Below are 25,132 nucleotides of genomic sequence, written 5' to 3'. Positions count from 1 at the left end.
TAGTACCACAGTGTCCCTATTTCTTTTTTGCTTTAGTTTTCTCCTATGAGTTATTGACATCCATAAAGAGTGGATATTTTTCTCTGTTTATTCATTGCTACATCTCCAGTGATTAGACTTTAGTAGATATTCAAAAATATTTGTTAAATCAATGAATAATAATGTCAATTTATTGAATATTTACTATATATTGAGAACTGTGGCAAACTGTGTCCATATATGTTTTCTCGCACTTGTCCTGAGACCCTATAAGATAGACCTTGTTATCTCTAATTTATAGATAAACAATTGAAAGGACAGAATGGCAGATATGCATGATAATTCTGATGGATACTGAATTTAACATCAGTTTTGTCTCTCTCTGTAGGCGCCTAATTTTTCCTTTTCATATTTTTGTTCCATTTTTAATTAAATGGCATTGAATTTTAAACAAAAATGCAACATTTTTCTGTTGTCACATTAAATGTGCCCTTTGTAGTTCAGAAGTAAGTAAAAATTGTCTCAAAACAAGGCTTCCTTTTTTTGCTAGTTTTAAAAAATTCTTGTTAAATTCCACTTACAAGAGATTTCAGATAAGCATTCCTCTTTAAATATAGGTCTGGTGCACTTAAAGTATGCTTTATATGAAAGCAACATATTATAACTACAAAAATATCTGACATTAAAATTAAGTAAAACACTCAATGTAGCCCAGAAAGGAGATACAAGAATTCATTCTCTATTTGTGGCACATTAGTTGGACAAGTTTGTAGAAAGGATAGAGATTTCCAGGGAAGGAGTTGTTAAGATTTATTTTTCAGTTCACTTCTCAAATAAAAAGTCAGTATATTTTGTTTGGTAGAAAAAAAACCCCGCAAGAGCAAAAAGAATAGAAAAAATCCACTATCCAGCCTGTTAAAAACACATTTGATTAAACTAAATTTTATTAACTTTTGGACAAACTTATGACTGGATAGCTTCCCAAAATTCAGAAACCAACAGTTTTAATTAAATAAAAGGCTTTTTTCCTCCCCCTTTATATGATATAAAAACATAAACCATGTAAAATGTATTTTAGAGGAGGAATCACACAAGAGCTAAGCTCTGTTTCAGCCCTGTTATTTTCAAGACACAGTCCTAGGTGCTACACATGTGTAATCACATTTTAGTATCATAACAACTCTATGAGGCTTTATGTAAAATTGTTCAGAAGTTTGGAAGCCAAGAGGGTTTAAAATATGTATCATCAAGTAGTAGATGATGGAGCTGAGTCCAAGGTCAGTTCTAACTTTTCCTGACCTCTATTGTTTTACCCTTATATCATGAAATCTCAGCCATAAATATCATGTACAGCCTGCTAAATACAATTATGTTAGAGAAATTTCTAGAATTTAAGCTAAGTGATCCAAAACCCGGAAGTAAGTTGTTATTAGGACACACAGAGTAACCCCAAGATGATATGCCTGTTCCCCTGGCCTCTCTCCTTTCCTCACTACAGCCAATAACTTTCCCTTTGTATTTTCAGTGTTTACCCTTATGAGTTCCATATGGTACTACTATAACTTATTGCACTTAATGTGGTATGTGTCCCCCACTATCAATGTATACTTGCTGAAAAAACCTTCTCTCTGTTGCATATTTTATATGATACATATTGTGAAGGATGAAATGTAATTTTTCCCTTCAACCTCAAGAGTTCTTAGCTGGGATGAAAGCCTATAATGAAAGACAGATTGCCAAAAGAAAAACAGGTTTGTTATCATTTGCTGTGCTCATAATGTGAGGGAAATAACACAACATGGTGGCTTCATTAGAAATAACACAACATGGTGGCTTAAAACCCTGCCTTAAAGGGAGGGGACCTTCAACAAAGGAAGAAATATCTGTTGGGTGGTAACAGGATGGACAGAGGAAAAGTTCTTTTAGGCTTCCAAAGCTAGGAAATCTGAATGAATGGGAAAGTAAATATTCAGGAGGAAACTAATGGGTTTTTTGCATTTGTTCTGGTGCTGTCACTGGGCTGGTAGGTAGAACTGTCTCCAATAAAGGAGAATTTGTTTTCTGCCTTTAAGGCAGAAAATCAGAAAAGTGGAGAGAGTTTTGCTTCCTTTTGCTGTTCTTGATTGCCTTTAGCTCAAAAATATTTTTTCCTTAAATTATTTTATTGGTACATTTTAGGTATACAATACATTTACATTTATCATTGGAACTTGTACCTTTACATGATGTATCCTGTTTCTCATTTTTTCCCCATTCCCTGCCCTCCCTTCACCCCCTCCACTCTTCCCTATTTACAGAGACTTTGTTTCCATTTTTTCCTTTTCTCATAATTTTTCCTTTCCACTGTCCCCCCACTTCCCTTACCCCTTTGGACCTTTTCTTCCTATTTCACATTATCAATTATTCATTTTAATCTTTATTTATACTTTCAGTTTCTCACACCAGGGAAACTATTCGGTATTTACACATGTGTGTCCTACTTATTTCACTTAAGAGTATGGCCTCAATGTACATCCACTTAGCTATAAATGACTCTAGTTTCTCATTCTTTATGGCTGAGTAGTACTCCATTTTACAGAAAAACAACATCTTCTTTATCCAGTTTCCAGTTGATGGGCACTTGGGCTGTTTCCAAGTTTTAGCTATTACAAACTGTGCCACTATAAATATGGGTGCACATATATCGCTGTGGTATGATTCTTTTAATTCTTTGGGGAAGATACCCAGCAGGGGAATAGCTGGGTCAAATGGGACTTCCAGTCCTAGTTCTTTGAGGTATCTCCATACTGATTTCCACAGTGGTTGCACCAGTCTGCACTCCCACCAACAATGGAGAAGGGTTCCTTTCTCCCCACAACCCCAAAAACATTTGTTATTGGTTGATTTCTTGATAGCAGCCATTCTTACTGAGGTGAGGTGGAATCTCAGTGTTGTTTTCATCTGCATCTCTCCAGTGACAAGTGATGTTAAACATTTTTTCTTATGTTTATTTGCTGCTTTTACTTCTTTCAGAAATGTCTGTTCATTTCAGATGCCCATTTTTGAATTGGGTCTTTAAATTTGGGGTGTCTGATATTTTGAAGTTCTTTATGTATTCTACATAGTAGTCCTCGGTCTGAGGAACAGCTGCTAAAAAATTTTTCCCACATTGTAGGTAATCTCTTAGCTCTGTTGGTGGGTTCTCTTGTAGTGCAGAAGCTTTTGAATAAGATGAGATCTCAGTTGTTGATTCTTTGTGCTAGTTCCTGTGCTACTGAAGTTTTGTTGATAAAGTGTTTTCCTATGCCAATGTCTTCAAGAGTTCTACCTAGTTTATCTTCCAGCAAGTTTAGAGCTTCTGTTTTAATATTCCGATCTTTAATCCACTTTGATCTTAGTTTAGTCCATGGTTATAGATATGAGTCTAGTTTTAATCTTTGGCAGGTTGAAATCCAGTTTTCCCAACACCATTTATTAAAGAGGCTATTTTTATGTCAAAGGGGCATAGGTTAAGGTGAAATATTCTGGTTTCTTTAATACATTACTCATTTTCATGTCTTCGTCTTTGTGTGTTCTACTGAGTACTGTACTCTGAAGATTTATCTTTATTTCTAGAAGGTTCAAATCTAATCTATGGATTTGGGGTCTTACAGAATAGTGAGTGGTGTCCATTTACCCAATTATTTTATCTAGTTATTTTCCAGTTTGGATCCAGCCCATTGTCTCATGAGTAACACTGGAATGAATATCATGATATGACAGGTCCTCATAGATTAGTCTGAGAATTTCTTTAAATTATGTATTGTATTATATTCCAAATTCAAGACACCTGGGTTAAGATGTATGTGTGTGTGGGGGGGGGGGGTGTTACTGGGTACTGAGTATTGAGAAACAAACCATGGGGTGCTCTTTAATTGAGTTATGTCCTCAACCCCTTTTATTTTTATTTTTAAACAGGTCTCGCTAAAGTTGCCCAGGTAGGGCTTGAACTTGCAATTCTCCTCCCCTAGCCTCCCAAAGTTCTGGGATTACATCCACTATGCTGGGTATATATTTAATTTGAATAAATATTAACAAATTAGTATCTATAATGGCCATAACAGTCATGAGCCTCAATGAAATTTTTCTACCAGAATATTCCTGATAGCACTTATCATTCTCTAGCTTTCTGATATTTTGTAAGTACAATAAACATAAACTGATATTTAATTGCCATTTTAATTTCCATCTCTCTGATTATGAATGAGTTTGTGCAATTGTCAGTGCCCCTATAAAATTCAATAATAATCTTTATAAAATTAAAACTTTGGGTATTTCCTGGTAGATAAGAGAACTGTAGTACATGCATGTGGTAAGGCATTATACCATGCCAAATTGGAAAGACTCTGGCTTTCATTGAATAATCATTGGAACTTTCGTTATCTAAAAATTTTAGTGGTTAAAACTTTTGGAACTGAGTTTTTGAACTAATTGGTTAGTTGCCTTGATTTTATGATTGAAGATTTTATGATCAACATAGGAAAATTAAACTAAACAAATCTATAAAAATGAATTTGTAAAAAATGTTATCTTATGGATAAGGAAGTGAATGGGAGTTATATTTTTCCATTTCATAGATTAAATATTTGGGTCAGAAGAAGTTTAAATACTCTCAAATTATGTGTTAGTACTGTTAGGAAAAATGAAAAGGATTGGCCCATTGACTAAGGCCAGTGTAATGAGTTAATTACAATGATTAGGAGATTAGTAAGAGCTGGTATGCCAGCAGTCACGTCAAAAAGTTCTACTGAATAGTAGCAAACAAGGTTTATCATCATCTTATAACTATAACAAGCAGAATCAATTATAATAGAGGAGACATAAGAGACTCTCCACTCTTGTTGTCTACCTAAAAATCACACAGACAAAATGAGTATGTTCTAAATGTGGTGCCACAGGAACCCAAAACTCATACATTAAGAATTTATAGCCAAATGATACCAACTGTTTGTAATCCCAGCACTCTGGGAGTCTAAGGCAGAAGGATTACAAAATTGAGCCTTGAATCTATCCTGGAGATGTAGCTCAGTGTTAAGGCTCAATTCCCCAAAAGGGGATTTAGCAGGGCTTTTGCAAGCTATTTTTTTTCAGCTATCTTCATATCCTACCTTGCAAACATGTTTTTTAAAAATTATTCTGTCATTCCATAGTACCTAGGAAACCTATTTTTCCAAGTTGTGACCTCCCACTTCTACATCTTTTTCCTAGTCATATAAAAAGCTATTTTAGCAGTACTTGTCAGTTTGTCCATATATTAACATATTCATTTAACCAGCTGTCTACATACTTACTCATTTTTTAAGCAAAGTTTCATTTTATAACCTCCTTTACTGGTACACTTAACCCAAAACAGAAAGACTACAACTCAGAAGAACAGTCTTTTGAATTACTAGAAAAAGATCATGTATTAAGTAAGAGATAGTCACATCTTCTATATATTATCATTTATTATAATACAGGTATGCTTTGTGAAAATCAAACTTTTATGTTTTCATAAAATATGCATGGGCTATGTGAGAGAACAACTGATGTATATAAAGGATTCTGTATTTAAATATGTCTAACTAGAAACAGTATTAAATATAGTGTTAAAGATGCCCTACCGAAGTTGTGAGTCACACGGAACACGCCGAATCAGCCTGCTGCAGACAGGCAGGTCTGTGCACACCCTACCAAGGTCCCAAGTCACGCAGAAGACACCAAATCACGCCACTACAGACAGGCAGCCACCTGGTTCCACACTACAAAGACGCAGAGGACACCAGACCACCAGACCACAGTACTGAGTCCTGCTGCTCCCAGCCCAGAGGTAGGGGCTTCTGAGCCGCCGTCCTACTGGTCCTGGTCCAGAGGAAGGGGCTTCCCAGTCACCATCCCTCCCACTGCTCCCAGCCCAGAGGTAGGGGCTTCTGAGCTGCCATCCCACTGCTCCTGGTCCAGAGGAAGGGGCTTCCCAGCCACCATCCCTCCTGCTGGTCCCAGCCCACAGGAAAGGGCTTTTGGGTCACCATCCCTACTGCTGCTCCCAGCCCCTGTCCCACCTCACCCAGCTCAGAGGAGGTAATCCATGCAGGTGCTAACAGCCCCCTGCCCCAGTCAAAATGAGAAAACATGTAAATAAGTCTCAAAACCAGACTTCCAGATCACCTACAGCAACCCCAAAGGGAAATGAGATGGAACACTCTGATACTCAAACACCTGGATCCACTGAAATGGCAACAAAAGGGGATCTGGAAAAAATGAAATCAGAAATAATTTCTCAGCTAAAAGGAGAAATTGTGCCCCTAGTGCAAGACATGATTAATAAATCTAGAGAGGAGCTGAAGAACATGATGGAATCCCAACATAAGAAACAAATGGAATCCATAAAACAGATGCAAATAGATTTCCAGGACATGAAAAACTCCACTGAAAGTCTACACAGCAGAATGAGCCAATGTGAGGACAGAATTTCAGATATAGAAGATAAGATTGCAATTAGTGACCAGGAAAAGAAAAATTGCTTCAAAATTATAAGGGAACATGAGAAATCAATCCAGCAGCTGCTAGATGATGCAAAGAAGAATAACATAAGACTGATTGGACTAAATGAAGAAATAGGAGTGTGCAGATGACATAAAAAATCTCTTCACAGAAATAATGGCAGAAAATTTCCCAAGCAGGGGAAAAGAGTTTGACATACAGATAAGTGAGGCATATAGGACTCCAAATAGCCTTGATCAAAAAAAAATCCACACATAGGCATATAATTGTTAAGATTCCAGAAACTCAACAGAAGAACAAAGTTCTCCAAGCAGTCAGAGAAAAGAAACAAATCACATACAAAGGAAAGCCCATCAGAATGACAGCAGACTTCTCAACACAAACCATCAAGGCAAGAAGAGCTTGGAGTGACATATTCCAAGCCCTAAAAGAAAACAGTCTCCAACCCAGATTGATGTACCCTGGAAAACTATCTTTCAAAATTGATGGAGAAATAAGATACTTTCATGACAAAGAGCACCTTAGGAACTTCATGAATACCAAACCAGCACTCCAAAGAATTTTACACAATATCCTAGGAACAGACATTGAGGATCACAACCCCAGGAAGCAAAGCAGAATGAACCCATCTGGCATGACAAGAAAGTAAATGTAAAGGGGGAGAACCCAACAAAAAGAAAAAGTCATGACAATGAAAAATCAATATGTTTCAGTTATAACCATCAGTGTTAATGGTCTCAATTCACCAATCAAAAGAAACAGACTGGCAGAATGGGTCAAAAAGCAAAATCCAACAATATGCTGCATACAAGAAACACACTTCATTCAAAAGGAAACTCATAGACTGAAAGTTAAAGGGTAGAAAACAATACTCCATGTGACAGGAACCCGAAAAAAGGCAGGAGTAGCTGTTCTCTTTGCAGATCAAGTAGATTTCAAACCAACACTGATTAAGAGAGATGAAGAAGGATACTACATCCTTGTAAAGGGAAGAATCCAAAAGGAAGAGATGACAATCATAAATATCTATGCACAAAACACTCGTGTGCCCAACTATATAAAACAAATACTAATGGACATGAAAAGTCATATATGCACTAATACAATTGTAGTGGGGGACCTCAACACCCCACTGTCACAAATAGATAGATCAACTAGACAAAAAGTAAGTAATGAAATACTAGAACTCAATCAAACTCTTGAACAAATGAACTTAACAAATGTTTACAGAGTCTTCCAACCCACAAAATCAGAATACACATTCTTCTCAGCTGCACATGGGTCATTCTCAAAAATAGAACACATACTCACACATAGAACATGTTTAAATAAGTGCAAAGGAATTGAAGTTATCCCCTGTATATTATCAGACCATAGTGCAATGAAATTGGAGATCCATAGCAAAAGAAACTCAAAAAATTTCATAAACACGTGGACATTGAACAACACACTTCTGCATAACCAATGGGTCACAGAGGAAATTAAAGAAGAAATCAGACAGTTCCTTCAATTAAATGACAATGACAATACAACATATCAGAATCTGTGGGACACAATGAAAGCAATCTTATGAGGGAAATTCATAGCAGTGAATATGCATATTAGGAAAACACAATGAGCCCAATTAAACAACCTGATGCTGAACCTCAAGCTTCTAGAAAAAGAAGAGCAGGACAACCCCAAAGCTCATACAGGGGAGGAAATTATAAAGATCAGAGGAGAAATCAATGCAATGGAGACTAAGAGAACGATACAAAAAAATCAATGAAGCCAAGAGTTGGTTCTTCAAAAGAATCAACAAAATTGACAAACCTTTAGCCAACCTTGTCAGAAAAAGGAAAGAAAAGGCCCAAATCCATGCAATTAGGAATGAAAAGGGTGAAATTACAGCAGACCCAGCAGAAATCCAGAGGATCATCAATACCTACTTCCACAAACTATACTCCAATAAGATGGACAACACAGAAGAAATGGACAGATTCCTAGATACATATGAATTACCAAAGTTGAACGAAGAAGACCTAAAAATTCTGAACAACCCAGTATCAACCAATGAAATTGAAAATGTAATTAAAAACTTATCAACTAAGAAAATCCCGGGCCCTGATGGCTTCACTGTTGAATTCTACAAGACATTTAGAGAGGAACTACTGCCACTACTGTTTAAACTCTTCAGTGAAATTGAAAGGGAAGCAATAGTCCCAAATTCATTCCTGGAAGCAAGCATCACCTTGATCCCCAAAGCAGAGAAAGACCCAACTGAAAAAGAGAACTATAGGCCAATCTCACTAATGAACTTAGATGCAAAAATCCTTAATAAGATAATGGCAAACAGAATGCAGACGATCATCAAGAAGATTATACACTCTGATCAAGTGGGATTCATCACAGGGATGGAGGGATGGTTCAATATACGAAAATCAATCAATGTAATACACTATATCAATAGAGCCAAGGACAAAAACCATATGATTATCCCCATAGATGCAGAAAAAGCATTTGACAAAATCCAACATGCATTTATGATAAAAACCCTACCAAAAATTGGAATAGATGGTCTCTACCTCAAACTGATAGAAGCCATCTATGAAAAGCCAACAGCCAATATCATACTAAATGGTCAAAAACTGAAATCCTTCACACTCAAATCAGGAACAAGACAAGGATGTCCACTATCACCACTCTTGTTCAATATAGTTCTGGAAACATTAGCCACAACTATTAGACAAGAGAAAGAAATAAAAGGAATAAAGATAGGAAATGAAGAAGTCAAATTGTCATTATTTGCAGATGATATGATACTCTATATAGAAGACCCCAAGAACTCCACCAAAAGTCTTCTGGACTTAATAACCAAATTCAGTCAAGTAGCTGGTTACAATGGCAACACACAAAAATCAATAGCTTTCTTCTACACCAATGACAGACTCACTGAGAGAGAAATAGGGCAAATAATTCCTTTCACAATAGCATCCAAAAAACTGAAATACCTAGGAATCAACCTAATGAAAGAAATCAAAGACCTCTTCTCTGAAAACTATGGCACTCTGAAAAGAGAGATTGAAGATGATATCAGCAAATGGAAAGACATCCCCTGCTCCTGGGTAGGAAGGACTAATATAGTGAAAATGGCCATACTTCCAAAACTGCTATATAGATTTAATGCAATTCCAATTGAGATCCCAGCAGCATACTTCACAGACCTTGAGAAAACAATCCAAAAATTCATTTGGAACAAGAAGAGACCCAGAATAGCAAAAGCAATTCTAGGTAACAGAGACATGGCAGGGGGTATCACAATCCCCAACCTGCAACTCTACTACAAAGCTACTGTGATAAAAACAGCATGGTACTGGCAAAGAAACAGACCTGAGGACCAATGGAACAGATTAGAAGATGCAGAAACAATGCCAGACACACTTAGCCATCTCATCTTTGATAAAGGAGCCAAACACCCTCACTGGAGGAAAGATAGCCTCTTTAATAAATAGTGCTGGAAAAACTGGGCTTCAACTTGCCAAAGATTAAAATTAGACCTGTGTCTTTCACCATGCACTAAACTAAAATGAAAATGGATTAAAGATCTAAATATTAAAATAGAAACTCTGAACCAGTTGGAACAGAGGTTAGGTAGAACCCTTGAAGACATCGGTATAGGAAAATATTTTATAAACCAAACCTCAGTTGCCCGTGAACTAGCACAAACAATCAACAAATGGGATCTCTTCTTATTAAAAGGCTTCTGCACAGCAAGAGAAACCACTAGCAGTGTGAAGAGACAACCCACAATGTGGGAAAAAAATCTTCACCTGCTCTTCCTCAGACAAAGGTCTACTATCTCAAATCTATGAAGAACTTAAAAAGATCAGACCTCCCAAATTTAAAGACCCAATCCACAAATGGGCATTTTAAATGAACAGACACTTCTCACACAAAGAAATAGAAATAGCAAATAAATACATGAAATAATGTTCAATATCACTGGTCATTGGAGAGATGCAAATGAAAACAACACTGAGATTACACCTCACTCCAGAAAGAATGGCTGCTATCATGAAATCAACCAATAACAAATGCTTGCGGGGCTGTGGGGAAAGAGGAACCCTGCTCCACTGCTGGTGGGAGTGTGGACTGATGCAAACATTGTGGAAATCAGTATTGAGATACCTCAAAAACTAGGACTGGAAGTCCCATTTGACCCCGCTCTTCCACTGCTGGGGATCTTCCCCCCAAAATTAAAAGAATCATACCACAGTGATATATGTGCACCCATGTTCATAGAACCACAGTTTGTAATAGCTAAAACTTGGAAACAGCCCAAATGCCCATCAACTGGAGACTGGATAAAGAAAATGTGGTTTTTTTAAATAAAATGGAGTACTACTCAGCCATAACAAATGAGAAATTAGAGACATTTATAGCTAAGTGGATGCACATTGAGGCAATACTCTTAAGTGAAATAAATAGGACACACATGTATAAATACCAAATAGTTTCTCTGGTGTGAGAAACTGAAAGTGTAAATAAGGACTAAATGTTTAATAGGTAATGTGAAATAGGGAGAAAAGGGGCAAAGGGGAAGGAAGTGGGAGGGGTAGGGGAAAGGATAGAACGGAATGGGGATTAATATGAGAAAATGGAAAAATAGGAACAAAATCTTTGTAAATAGGGAGGACTGGAGGGGTGAAGGGTGTGCTGGGCAAGGGTGAAAAATAAGAACCAAGAGAGATCACGTAAAGGTGCAAATTTCCAATAATGAAAGTCATTATATTGTATACCTAAAATGTACCAAAGATTAGAATGAATAATCGATAATGCAAAATAGGAAGAAAAGGTCCAAAGGGGTAGTGGTGAGAGGGGCAGGGGAAAGGAAAGAAGGGAAAGGAAAAATGATGAGAAATGGAAAAAATGGAAATAAAGTCTTTGTAAATAGGGAAGGGTGGAGGGCATGAAGGGAGGGCTAGGAATGGGGAAAAAATAAGAACCAAGATGCATCATGTAAAGGTACAATTCCCAATGAGAAATGTAATTGTGTTGTATACCTACAATGTACCAATAAAAGAATTTAATAAAAAAAATGTGGTGTTAAAATATGGTGTTAAAAATATGATTGAAAGGTAATTTTTGTGGTGACATTACATAATGACATTAAGCTAAATGCTAAATTATTAGTAATGTGAGTTGTTCCACATTTGGTTATATGTGGTTTAGGATGGTCATTTGCATGTAAAATAATCATAATTCAGGCTTGTACCTTTTTTTTTGGCAGAGTTTTGTGTTAACTTTTTTGATAGGGTGTTGATAGGAAGGTATAATAGGGTTCTCCAGAGAAGCAGAACCAATAATCTGTATATGTATTTAAAATAAGTAATTGGTTCTCATGATTATGGAGACATAAATCTCCAGGTCTGTAGTCTTCTGCTGTTCTTGGAGACCCAGAGGAGCTGTTCGAGTAAGTTCCAGTCTGAAAGCAAGTCATCTTAAGACTCAAGAAAACCCTGTAGTTTCAGTCTGAGTCTGAGGACCAGAAAAGAGGAATGCCCCAGTCCAGGGAACTCAGATCTGGTCCACAGTTGATTGGAAGAGCCTTGTTCCCCTTACAGAGGCAATCTGTTCCATCTAATCCACGGATTCAAATTAATCTCCTCCACAAACATCTTCACCAACACATGCAGAATATTGTTCAACCAGTTATCTTGGCACAACATGGCCCAGTAGAGTTGATAAATAAAATTAACCATCCCAAAGCATTTTCAATTGACAGATAAACATTTTAAAATAATTAATTCAACTAAAGTGTTATAGGAACATTTTAGATTATAGATAAGAAAGGAGTATCTAAAATAATCTATAATTCTACCACCATGAGATAACACTAACTATAATTCAATATGTATCTTTCTAACTCCTGTATTTTGAAATTAAGTCCTCTATGGCTCATTGATTTATGCTGACATGTATTTGGATTTGCCTAACTGCTCAAATTTCATACATTGATCAACAGAGGAAATCAGATTTTATATCCTGAAATGCACCTAGATTTGTTATGCTATTCACAAAAAAAGGAAGAAAGAAGAGAAAGTGAGGATAATAATTGGAATAGAGATTTTTTTTTTTTGGGTACTGGGATTGAACTCGGGTCCTTGAGCTTGTGCAGCAAGTGGCGAAAGGAATAGAGATTTAATCATTATTTATACAATTGTTATAGAAAATTTTGCAGATTTTTAAGGGGGAAATATATGATGTCATGTTAGTAAGGTTTAGTAATATACAACTCTTGGTATGTATGTACCATAAGACTTAGGATGTCAAAAATAAGTAGTTTACAGTTCAAAGTTATAATTAAGTAATGTGTAATGGCAATTCATATATGAAAGTGATTCACTCTCAACTGAGCATGTATTACCTTACTGCTCATAGCGCAGACTTCTAGCTTCTTTGTATCTTTCACTTACTCCTTCATGTGCTGAGATCTTCAGAATTATTTCTTGGATTCAAATCTAGTTTACTTTTTGTATCATTTTGGCACATTAGTTTGGCTTGTATGTTCTCCAAAAGCATTTACAGGGTGCTCACTGCCTGATACTGGAACATATTTGTAATACTATGCCTCTTGTTCAGAGGGATTTAGTTGAAAGAGTAAAAGTAAATAGTCTCCTTCCTTTTTGGTAGATTTCTTTTACTGCTGTATCATAATATTATAAAGTCTGATATCCCCTCATGTGGTTTTTAGTTATTGTCAATCAAACCAGGTCATTTATTCAATCTAGCATTTTGAGTCTTCTTAACAAACTTATTGGAATCCAACCCTTTGCTAAGGATTCAAGTACTTGAAGGAAAGGAAAATTTAGATCAGGGAAGACAAGCAGGTTTTATCTGTGCTGCCAACATCTGTAGTTGATGAGTAGCTACTGTCTGAAGGATTCTGTGGGAAAGAATATCAGAATAATTAGTCACTTGTGATAGATTTAAGATGCATTGGAGTTAGCCAGATAGAGAAAAGAAGTGAAGGAGAGTATTCCAGACAGGGAAGAAACATGGGCAAAGGCAAAAGGCATGGAAGAGTATGATGCATAGTGGGGGAGGCAGGAATGATGCAAAGTTCTTGGAGCCAAATTTTCCCAATATGAAATTGTGAGAGATAAGAACAAAGTAGGCAGTGTGAACTATATTTAGTCAAGGAGCTTGGCCTTAACCCAAGTGATCAAATGTATTAGAAGATTTTAAGAAGCGAAGTAATGCACTTTATTGTTTTAGAGTTTAAAATGGTTGTCATGATGATAAGACCAGAGAGAAGGTAGGCTGAGCTTTTAGGATATTAATGCAGTATTCTTAACTATTGATGATTTGGGACTGTATTGGTCAACTTTCTATCTCTGGTAAGGGGAACTGACAGCTGCAACTTACAGGAGGAAAGGTTTATTTTGGCTCACAGTTTCAGAGGTTTCAGTCTATGATCAACTGGAACCAAGGCAGGAACATCATAGCATACAGCCATGGTAGATGAAAGCTGCCAACTTCATGGAATCGGGGAAGAGAGGACAATGGAAGAGCCCAAAAGGAAGGGGCCAGGGACCAGATATAGTTTACAAGGTCGCACGCCCATGATCCACCCACCCATATCCAAAAGTGTTCTTTCCTAACCTCCTAGGCAGCTCTTAAGCCAACCAGGTTGATAATCATGATTAACCACCACAGGACCTGAAAAAAGGCATTGCTGGCTAGGGACAGAAAAGAAAAAGTAAAGAATAATTTAGTATAAAATCTCCTTTCCAGGTAAGCAGAATAAAAGGAAAGAATGGATGACTAGATAATGTACAACACAAGCTAAAGTTTGAAGAAAATAATTATAACTGAATGCTAAGTTGTTAGCCTAGAATATAATATAATGGAGAACTTCATATACATCTTTGTTTGCTTTAGAGAAATTGGAAACTCACAGCAAAATTAAGAGGACGGAGAGATCACTCATATGCATCTCCCTGGTACATGCATAGCTTCCCTATTAATGACCTCCTCTAACAAATTTGTATATTTCTTACTGAATAGTTTCTCTGGTGTGAGAAACTGAAAGTGTAAATAAGGACTAAATATATAATAGGTCATGTGAAATAGGAAGAAAAGGGGCAAAGGGGAAGGAAGTGGGAGGGCTAAGGGAAAGGATAGAAGGGAATGCGATTAATATGAGAAAATGGAAAAATAGGAACAAAATTTTTGTAAATAGGGAGGGCTAGAGGGGTTGAAGGGAGGGCTGGGCAAGGGTGAAAAACAAGAACCAAGAGAGACTATGTAAAGGTGCAAATTTCCAATGATGAATGTCATTATATTGTATACCTAAAATGTACCAATGATTAGAATGAATAATGGATAATGCAAAATAGGAAGAAAAGGTCCAAAGGGGTAGGGGTAGTGGGAGGGGCAGGGGAAAGGAAAGAAGGGAAAGGAAAAAATGATGAGAAATGGAAAAAATGGAAATAAAGTCTTTGTAAATAGGGAAGGGTGGAGGGTGTGAAGGGAGGGCTAGGAATGGGGAAAAAATCAGAACCAAGATGCATTATATAAAGGTACAATTCCCAATGAGAAACGTAATTGTGTTGTATACCTACAATGTACCAATAAAAAATTTAATACAAAAAAAATTTGTATATTTCTTAAAATTCATCAACCTATGTTGCCATATCATAACCACTCAAAGTCAACAGTTTACAACCAGGCTCATTCTTGATATTTGCTATGGTTTAAGTGTTTACAATCCTCCAAAACTTATATTAATCCTGATGTAATAGCATTAGGAGATGAGACCTTTAGAATGTGATTAGATCATCAGGGCCCTGTCCTCATGAATCGAATTAGTGATCTCAAGTCACTAAGTGAGCTCAATGGAATTAAAGCTCAAGGAAACTAGTGAGCCTCTTCTGCCATGTGAGGATGACTGAACGGTGCTATCTCTGAGAAGTGGACTTTACCAGATCCTGAGTGCGCAGTGGTGTTACTGTATCTCAACATGGGATACTTTTTTTCTTTTGTACTGGGGATTGAACTTGGGACCTTGCACTTGCAAGGCAGGCATCAGAAACACTGAGCTAAATCCCTGGCCCAGGGATAGTTTTGATAGTGAGAAGTGGAGGGCCAAGGATTTAGCTCAGTGGCACCACTCCTGCCTTGCAAGCACAAGGTCCTGAGTTTGATCCCTGGTACAAAAAAAAAATGATAGTAAGAGGTGGAACAAGTAGGTAGAACAATTAAAATTATTACAGTCTTAAAATATACTATGTATTAATCAATTTGAATGTTTGTTTTATTGTACTGATCTATTTAAGGAATAGTTCTTTTGGGGAAAAAGTTATCCTCAGACATAAAATTATAATAATACTACATTGTTAAAAATCAAAAATTTGAGAACAAAAGAAAGCCAGATGGCATATGGGACAATAGGCATAAATGAAGCTGTCCTTGGCAAACAGGAAGTATGGTCACCTGGCTTATAAAGTCAGAAATACAGTCAATGTGCTTGCTCCTAAGGACACAGTCTCAGAACCTCCTCTTGTTATTTACTGACTTTGCTAGAGACTCAGCACACCTGGGCTTGCAGACCAGATGTGGCTGTTTAAAATCATGGTTTCCAAATTTCAGGTGTAGTTCTAGTATTGTGTTTTTATCAGTGATCCAGGCGCAGGGACTTCCTGTTCTGAACATGCATTTGGCTGTGCTGGTTGTGATCTGTTATTTAAGCAGATCTGGAAGGTCTGAATCCATCTCAGGAGAAGGAGATCTCATCAAACCTCACAAAGGGGAAAACATGTCAGTTATTTCTTTCAAAATTCTGAGTTTGAGGTCTCCACAACTGATGTTTAAATTGAAGACAGTGGCTGTACTGATGGAGCCAAGACTAGAACTTTCATCATCTAGTGTCCCTAGTCGTTTGGGGCAAGCTGGGATCCCTCTATTTCTCACTATCCCATAGCTTCTCTTATTAGCCCTTTGCCTTTTTCTTTCAAAAATAGTTCCTATAGAGGAGAATAAAATAGTTTTTATGCCATTTTAGTATTTGGCATCTTTCTAATCCTTGGTATAAAGTGGTTAAATAAACAAAAACTTCAGATTTAGACAAAAGTGCCATAACCATTAATCACATTAATATCCCCTGAGTGTCAACATACTCAAATCATCTTCTCTGGTTTGGAATACTATCATGGAGCTGACTGTCAGGAGCAAGTGAGATAGTAAGTGTTTGGCAAATAGAAAGTGGCCAGTAAATGATAGCTATCATTGTTAGGGAAAGGATGAAAGATTTTAGGTAGTAAGGCCAGATTGGAAAAAATTAAATTCTGTATCCCCCAGTTCAGCTTCCTTCCCACTTGCCCTCCTTCCCATCCACACACATGGGGACTCCAGAGTTCAGGTCCCCTTAACAGTAGTTGGGGCTGTCATTCTGCCATTGACTGCCCTCTTTTTCTAGCCTAGCATCTTCCTTTCCTGGATTATCTTTCTCATTTCCTTCCTTCCAACTCTCCCAGTCTTTATGCTCTGTGCTTTTGCTGCCTTCCATGTGTAACCTTGGAAAGATTCTGTTAATGTCATTTATGCCAAAACATTAGAGACTAACATAATTTTCATATGCTAATCTTGCCAAAAGGTATTTCCATTTAATGAAGGTCAACATCCTAACCTAATCGAATAAAAGTGTAAAATTTAATTTGGAGACATCAGCAATAGGGAGGAAAGGAATTTTTTTAACAAGAGGAACTCTGTGATAACAATAAAAATAATTAGCAGCTAACATTTATTCAGTGCTGACTCTGTTTTGGACTGTAATTAATATGCATTACCTCATTTAACCCTCATAAGTAATAAATTAGGTTGTTTTTTTTTTTAATTTTTCTGGTGAGGAAAAGAAAACTGACTAAAGTCACATACACTTAGTACATGGAAAAGACAATGTTTGGGACTTGAGTCCTTTGACTTTCCACTGTGTCTTATACTATCACTTGCAGGTTGAATTTCTAGCAGGAAAGGGAACAACCTGTTCTTCTTATCATTATTTTCTAGAGCCTACTGCAGTGCCTGGCATATGGTAAACAGTTTACTAATAGGTGAAGAATGAATGAACTGATGAACTAATGAATAAATACCCATTTGACCCATTTCTCCTCTCTGTTTACCTCTGGGATCTCCTCTTGCTTGGAGTTCTTCCCTTGTTTAATATTCCAGGGCTGATAGTTCCTTATGTACTCTTCTTTTTCCTGACTTTGTGCCTCTGTCATCCTGGCCCTTCTTGCTGCGATCCTTCACTTCCCAAAAGTCTCTAGACTAACTCCAGCTCACCTGGAGAGAGACACAGAACTCGAGAATGACCTCATTCATAAAGCTCTGCCACACTCTGGCCTCTTCTCTCACTCCCTCCCCACAATGTTTCCTACCCTCATCCATCCCAGTACATCCAGAGCAGTTTCTGTGTCCATCTCTTCCACTAGGCAATGGAATTTTTGAAGGCAGATGTCTGACATATTCATATCCTTTATTTGTACCTAACATATGTTTGTATTTTTTTTCAACTAACATTTTAAAAATTCTTCCAGCCTAGGCTAGTTTATTTAGTTCTAAGATACATACATTCTTTTTTATATTTTAATATCTCTGATTTAAGTTATATCTTCCAATCAATAAAATCTTTAAATTATATTTGACAGTTATTTTACTTAGTGAAACAGAAATAAGGATTGCTCTGCTTCCTACAGTCAATGATATCTTTGATTTAATAAAATACAGTAATAGCTATTAACATTATATGACTGAATGAGTGGTGTCAGTACGACTCCTCAAGTCACATTGTTCCTATTCAAAACCTAGCTTTTCTGCCTCACAGGCACTGTGACAGTGCAATAATTGAGCTTTATTCTCTATGCTAGTCTTTTCTTGCAAAGGTAAGGCAGATAATAAATCAGCTCAAACTGTTCTTAATCATTTTTGCCTGGAATGATGCAAACTATTCCAAATATATTTATTTTCTAGGTGAAATTGATCTTCAAATTCTCTCCAAAGTCAAGGCTCAATACCCAGGAGTTCATATCAACAATGAGGTAGTTGAACCAAGTGCTGAACAAATCACCAAGTACAAAGGTACCTGTAACTCACTGATCTGTGTGCAAACCCTTATTCTTTTAGAATAAGATAAACCTTTTGGGTTTATCATCTCATATTTTTTGCTTTGGATGATTAATAGTACAGTTACCATGATATTCTCTTTTTAAACTTGCTGGGAGAAGAGCCTAATTATTTGTTGCAGACATGACTGAACACTTCAGATATAAACAGTGAATAATTAAATTCTTTCATTGACTCTATCCATTCCTCCGTCATCATCAGCTATTGTCTTTAAAATTGATTCTTTGAGACAGAGTCATTGATTTATTCATTCATTCACTGAGAAATATTTAATAGAGTTTCTGCCCTGAAAGAGCTTATGTTTAATGGATTACAAGAGGAGGCAGCAAAATTTTCCTGAAAAGGGCTAAGTAGTAAATGTTTCAGATTCACAAGTGCACACAACCTGTCACAACTAATAACTCTGGCACAAAGGCAGCCATAAGAAATGTGTAAACCAATTGTGACTGTGTTCTAATGAAACTTTATTTGTAAACACTAATATTTGAATTTCACATCAATTTGACAAATTATCAATTTATCTTTTTGATTTTTTCTAATCATTTAGTAATATAACTTGCATGAGATATGGATGACAGAGACACACAGTTAGGAAGCAGAACAATGTCTAGTTTTAGCTTGTGCCCCATGAGAAAATAGAATAGTGGGGTAGATGAAACCCTGGCTGTTGTTTGTCTGTTCCTGGGTTATACAAACACGTCACCCACTTCACATCAATTTTCTATTAATAAAATTCATCAATTGATTCCCCATTTATACTAGTATAACCTTTGTTTGACCAGGTTCTCATTACTTCTGATTGACTCTTTCACCTCTACTTTCATTTAATAGTGGAAAATATCAGAATGAGCCTTCTGGTTTCTCAGAGCTACATAAAAAAGAAAAATGTGGTTTATATCTGTTATGTATATAACATTGATTGCATTAAAATTCTAAATGGAAATGGGCTCCACATTTGCAATTAAAATTGATGGTGTGCCACCTCTTCTCTGAATTTTAGAGCTTGTAGCCAAGACATCAAACCTTGAGAACATAAAGTTTGCTTGGCATAAGGAGACATCGTCTGAATATCAAAACAGAGTGATGGAGAAAAAGGACATTCATAAGTGGGACTTTATTCATATGATTCAGGTAAGAAATATTTATTGTAATATACTATCAGAAAAGAGATTTTTCACATATATGTATGAAGAATGGACAATGTTTTAATATTTTTTAGATAAAATCTTCTGATTTCTAGTTTTAAAAGTGAGCATTATCTGTCCAAATCAAAGTATTGATAGCACTCGAATTTTCATTAATATCTAAAAAGCTGGTTGTCTTCATTTAGCAGACATCTTTTTTTCAATGTTGTCTTAAATAGTTTTGTACAATGGAAAGTTTATATATAGATTTGATGATAGTAGCATGACAACATATCCTAACCGGTTCTCAAGTGGCTCTAATGTCTAAGGTCCAGTGTCCCAGAGTTTTTCTAAATCATCTTGCTCTTGCTTTCTCTAGACGGCCTGGCTAGTGTGTACATGGCAGAAGGGGGGGCATAGGTTACATGATTCCTGAGAACCAGTAATGTTTTACTGATATGAATTCAGTAAGACTTTATTTCTATGGTCTAGCACTAACAGACTAGTGATTAGTAAATGCCATGAGGCTGGATCTTCAGGTCTCACTAGTATTTCTATATACCAGGAGAGTTTGGATATTAGCTATTGTTGGGAAATATGCCACTTGATTAATGACAAAATACTTTTCCTTCTGTAGTCCACAACCATAGTTACTCCAAAGGGCTAAGTTGGTAAGAAACCAAAGGAAAAATGAACTCCAAGGTTGAAATATTCCAGCAATCATATATTTCTGCTCCCTTAGCTGACAAAATCTTTTGTCTCTCAGGGAGTACTTAGCATTTGCTGCTATGTCTAGAATGTTTCTTTATTTGAAGTGCTTTCCCATCTCCTCACATTAGTTTATAACTCCTCTGTCTCTTTATACCTCATGCAACCTTCCAACCTTCCAACCACTCATTCCCACTCATGACCTCACTTCATACTGTACAGAGAAAATAGAAATCATCAGATGAAAACTCAACTTTCACCCTCTAAACTTGCAAATGTAGATGCACTTACAACCATCATATCTTCCTTTCATATTATTATAATAACCTCCTATTATTCCTCCACCTAAGCCCTGAATTTCATTCTTCTCCCTGTTACCAAATATAGTACCTGTAGGGATAAGATTCTTTCTCCTATTTCTTCTAAGACTTCCAGGTTTGTTCTTTCTCATAGCAACTCTGCTTCCTTCCACATGACTATTCTATTCCTCTCTCTAACCTTAGATATTATGCATCTTTCTGAACTATATCTCCTCATTTGTACTTACCATAACACCTTCTTGATATTTTTCAACTTAGTATTCAGTGCCAATCCAAATATCTAAGTGTATCTTGGATAAAGATGAAGGAATCTGTTATGGCCCACTGTCTCTTTTTTATCAAGGCCAAATCATAGGTTGTTAATCTTCTTATGCATCAGCTGCCTTCGGGTACCTATCTATTGTCCTGGTGGTGAATGACATGGAGTGAACTGATACTAAATGGCAGCTCCTGAGGCAGCATGAGCCATGTTCAGATTTATGTTATTTCATTCATTCATGCGAAGAGTCATAGTTTTAATTGTTTTCCCTTTGTGCAATGAATTCTGTTGTGGGCACGCACATGGAATATTCACTTCTTGTCCAAAAGAGATGAAGATGAGATATAAGAAGTATCGGAAGAGACAGATTTGCTAGTGGACAAAGGATGCACACAGTTAGGAACAGTTTCCCACTCCCTATGCATAACATCAAGTTCTGTGTGTTGGTAGAAAGGCCTGAACTTAACTAAAAATAGTTGGTCTAACTCTTAACACTCTGTGACCAAGAGTATAACCCCATGCTCGATACAGTCCACCGTCCTAGAGAATCTGTCAACATCAAAATCTGTCACATTTTCTGTGATTTTAAAAAAAAGCAATCTGTGAGCATATGGAGAAGCTAGTACAAAGGACTTAATTTTAAAGCAGTATTCCATGAAATAGAGTCTGTTTTTATGGTTCCAATATCACCTGCTCCCAGAAGGGCTACAATTCACAAAACATAGAATAGGCATAAGATCAGTGTTCTCACGTACAATGGATTCTAAGTGTCTCCAGCTATTAATGTATGTGTTATAGAAGCCAGGAAGTAAAGTTAAATCTATTTGGCTTTAGTTGGGTAAATTCAATAGTTTTCCCTTTCCCCAAATATTTTATTACCTTGTTGTTTTATTCTTACATTATTGTTTTATCTCTCCATAAATATCTTTAAATATCAGAAGTGTTTTCTTTTTTGGTTTGGATAAAAATTTATTCAGCTTAAAATTCAAACCATTTAGTGAGTATCTAATTCAACCAACAAAGACTCCAACACAGAGAAGTGTCTCAGTTTTCTTTTGTTTCCTATCTAGATGCTGTATTATGTGAAAGATATCCCAGCTACTCTGAAATTCTTCCATAGTCTCTTAGCTACCAATGCTAAGATTCTCATTATTGTTGTGTCAGGTGAGTTATTTGATTTAATCTGAGTTCTCAAACAGCAATCGTGCATGCGTGCATGGTTTCATATGTTTGGAGAAAGCTAGTATATCTGGTCTTTGTTATAAAATTCTTGCCTTGGTTTCTGATCATAGTCAATTAATTTTTCTCTGTCACGAAAGTCACTCACAAAGTGTAGTGGAATTGAACATCTATTAGTTTTTTATTGAGGAAAAGTCTTCATTTTCTATATTTGAATTATTTTTGTATAACATAAATTTAAAGTGGTAAATGTTTTAAAATAAGAACTAAAATAATAAATGTTTATATTTATGTTCTTTATGCCACTTAAGTGTCCCCTTTCCCTCTGTACTGTTTATTAATAAATAAATAATGGTTTAACTATTGAGATAACCTCATATTTAATTAGTTCGCATTTCCAATGCATTAGCTGCATTGTTAATTGCATCTTTTCTGAAATATTTGTCAAAAATGATGTAATTGCTTTGTTTTGTGGTATTGTTTTCTTTTCCAAAGAAAGCATTTGACCGTACCATGTTGCTTTCAGGGATATAAAAGTACTACACAGAGAACATTAGTAACCATCGTTATAAAGTGAAACATTGACTTTGTTGAGGTCATTTATTCATTATACTACTTCTTTCATTCATCAGGTTTTTAAAAAATTTATCTATTTATTTATTTATTTACACATAACTAAAAGTGATGTTACAGTACATAAGTTATTTACAACTGTGAAGTAATGTGTTGCAAAATAAATTATCTAGAAGGCAGCAAAGTACATTGTGAAGGTATATAAAACTGTACAGCATCCGCAGATACACTCTGTACAGGATTATTGGCTCTGGTAGTGTTTCAAGTTACAGAAAGAGAAACAAAATGCCCAAGATCAAAGGAAAAAAATATACAAACCACGTGGATTTGACTCCATGAAAAACACTGTTGGAAAGTCCTGGCAGTATCCCTCTGGGGCCAGACAGGTGGCAGCTGGGCCCTCACCACACCGAAGTCCCCAGCGTCCCCATCTGCCTGGAGGACGGGGCCAAAATGGCGCGGTCCTGCCTCTCATCTGGAGGTCACTCCAGGGGGGGACCTGCAGGGGGTGATGCCTTGGTTCACGTCCTACAGATGATCAGAATGAATGAGGATCTGAACCACTCTGTCCTGTGGCTGCTCCTTGGCACTGTTCTCCAAGACGGAGCCATTCATCAAGTTTTATGGATTATCCTCCTGATGGTAGATGGGTTGATTCTAAGTACACAACAGTCTCTGTCTTCCCAAGCATATTGCAGATTTCCCACTCCAAAATCATATAACAAAATTCGTTTGTTCTGAATTGTAAGGAATAGTTTAATAAACAGCAAATGTGATTGTTGCCTATAATCTTGGGTTTGAATTTATGTGAGAGTTTGGTAATGGAGAGCTCCTGTATGCAACCTGCTCCCCAAGTGAACATCTTGATATACTATTTTTACCTCTAGTTAAAAGTATTCATTTATGTGGGAAAGGTCTGACTTCCTATTTGAAAGAATTATGTAAACTGACTCCTTCCTGCTAACCTCTGTTTAAATTAGAACATTGGCAAAAGTACTTTGTACTGCATTTAGGAATTGAAAATAAACTCAGTTACTAATATTGTAGAAAACCTGTTCCTGATGATATGCATCAATAAACCAGAAACTCATCCAAAAGTTTGATTTTAGAATATATTTCATATCAATAGCATATCCACTGTCCTATTTAAAATAGTTTCAAAAGTTAAACATTTGCATGCCAGAGACAACATTCTATGAATATGTATCTACCAATAAAGAAAAGCAAGCCTAAGGTTTAGAAAGTGGTATAAGTTCTTACATGCAACTGAGAATTGAATAAGTACACTTATAGGTACAGTATTATGCTGGATATGCCATGAAAAGTTAATATAATCCATGGTTTTAGACATCAAGAAATATTGAAAAGAAAATAGAACCAGTGAAAGGTCTAGTGATACATGGAGCAAGAATGCCAAAGCACTGTGTAGACCTGAGTGAATTTGGTCTCTGAGTCTTAGCTCAGGGGCTCATTATGGATAATCATACCTATATTATATTACATCTATGCATATGTGCAGCCCATCTATATTAGGTTGATGTGCAACCACAGGGCAAAAATAAAAGAAAGGGAGTAAAGACTCACACACTAGATATTTTTCTTTGAAAAGTGTTTGGGTCAAAAATTATTCAATTAGTATATTTTGTATGGTGGAAATACTTGATTCACTTTCTCAATATGTAGTTCACAATTTTTTATTACCTCTTACAGCACAGGAGACCGTTATCCTGAAAGGGAAAATATTCTTAGCAGACACTGTTCCTAAACATAAAAAAGCAACAAATAATAATTGTTACATCATTAAATTGTGACTCAGATGACCTCTTTCCTTTACTATAATTTTTACTTCTTAGAAGAGGTTTACACTGTTATGGAAGAAATACCACATCCATTTCTTTTTAAAAGGAAAAAATAGATTTAGTTATTTTATTTTGAATTTTCTACTTCTCTTCCCTAAGTCTAAAATAGTCTCTGGTATTTTTTGTTTTGCTTATATTTATCAGACGTACTAAGTAAATTAATGAAATATAAGTTAATTTTTAAAAACACCTTTATCAATATAGTTTAGTTTGCACTTAAAGAAGATATTCTACTTGAAAAGAGAAATAGCATTGCTATGTCTATTTATCATTGCCATCAACTTACTGTACAGCTGGAAAGTTCCCAGGTCCCAGAGTCATATTGGTTTATATTTAACTCTTTAAGAATTCAAGGCAAAAAGATTAAAACTAGACCTATATCTCTCACCATGCACTAAACTAAAACTGAAATGGATTAAAGATCTAAATATTAAAACAGAAACACTAAACTGCCTGGAACAGAGG

The 25,132-nt window shown here is 36.2% G+C and overlaps 1 protein-coding gene across 1 annotated transcript in view; it reads left to right on the top strand.

Moving 5' to 3' along the window:
• The window catches only part of Hnmt (histamine N-methyltransferase), a 61,888-nt gene that overhangs the window by 24,079 nt on the left and 12,677 nt on the right, over positions 1-25,132 (top strand). Inside the window, exons 4-6 of the mRNA XM_004836121.4 lie at positions 18,493-18,600; positions 19,646-19,776; positions 22,127-22,220. Coding sequence (XP_004836178.1) covers positions 18,493-18,600; positions 19,646-19,776; positions 22,127-22,220 — 333 coding nt within the window. The remainder of the gene's footprint in view (positions 1-18,492; positions 18,601-19,645; positions 19,777-22,126; positions 22,221-25,132) is intronic.

The sequence above is a fragment of the Heterocephalus glaber genome, unplaced genomic scaffold (genome assembly GCF_053883595.1).
Source record: "Heterocephalus glaber isolate CG9 unplaced genomic scaffold, H.glaber_assembly_v1.0 deba00000347, whole genome shotgun sequence".
Classification (NCBI taxonomy): domain Eukaryota; kingdom Metazoa; phylum Chordata; class Mammalia; order Rodentia; family Bathyergidae; genus Heterocephalus; species Heterocephalus glaber.
The sequence above is the reverse complement of the archived record's forward strand: the minus strand, read 5'-3'. Positions and strand labels throughout refer to the sequence as shown.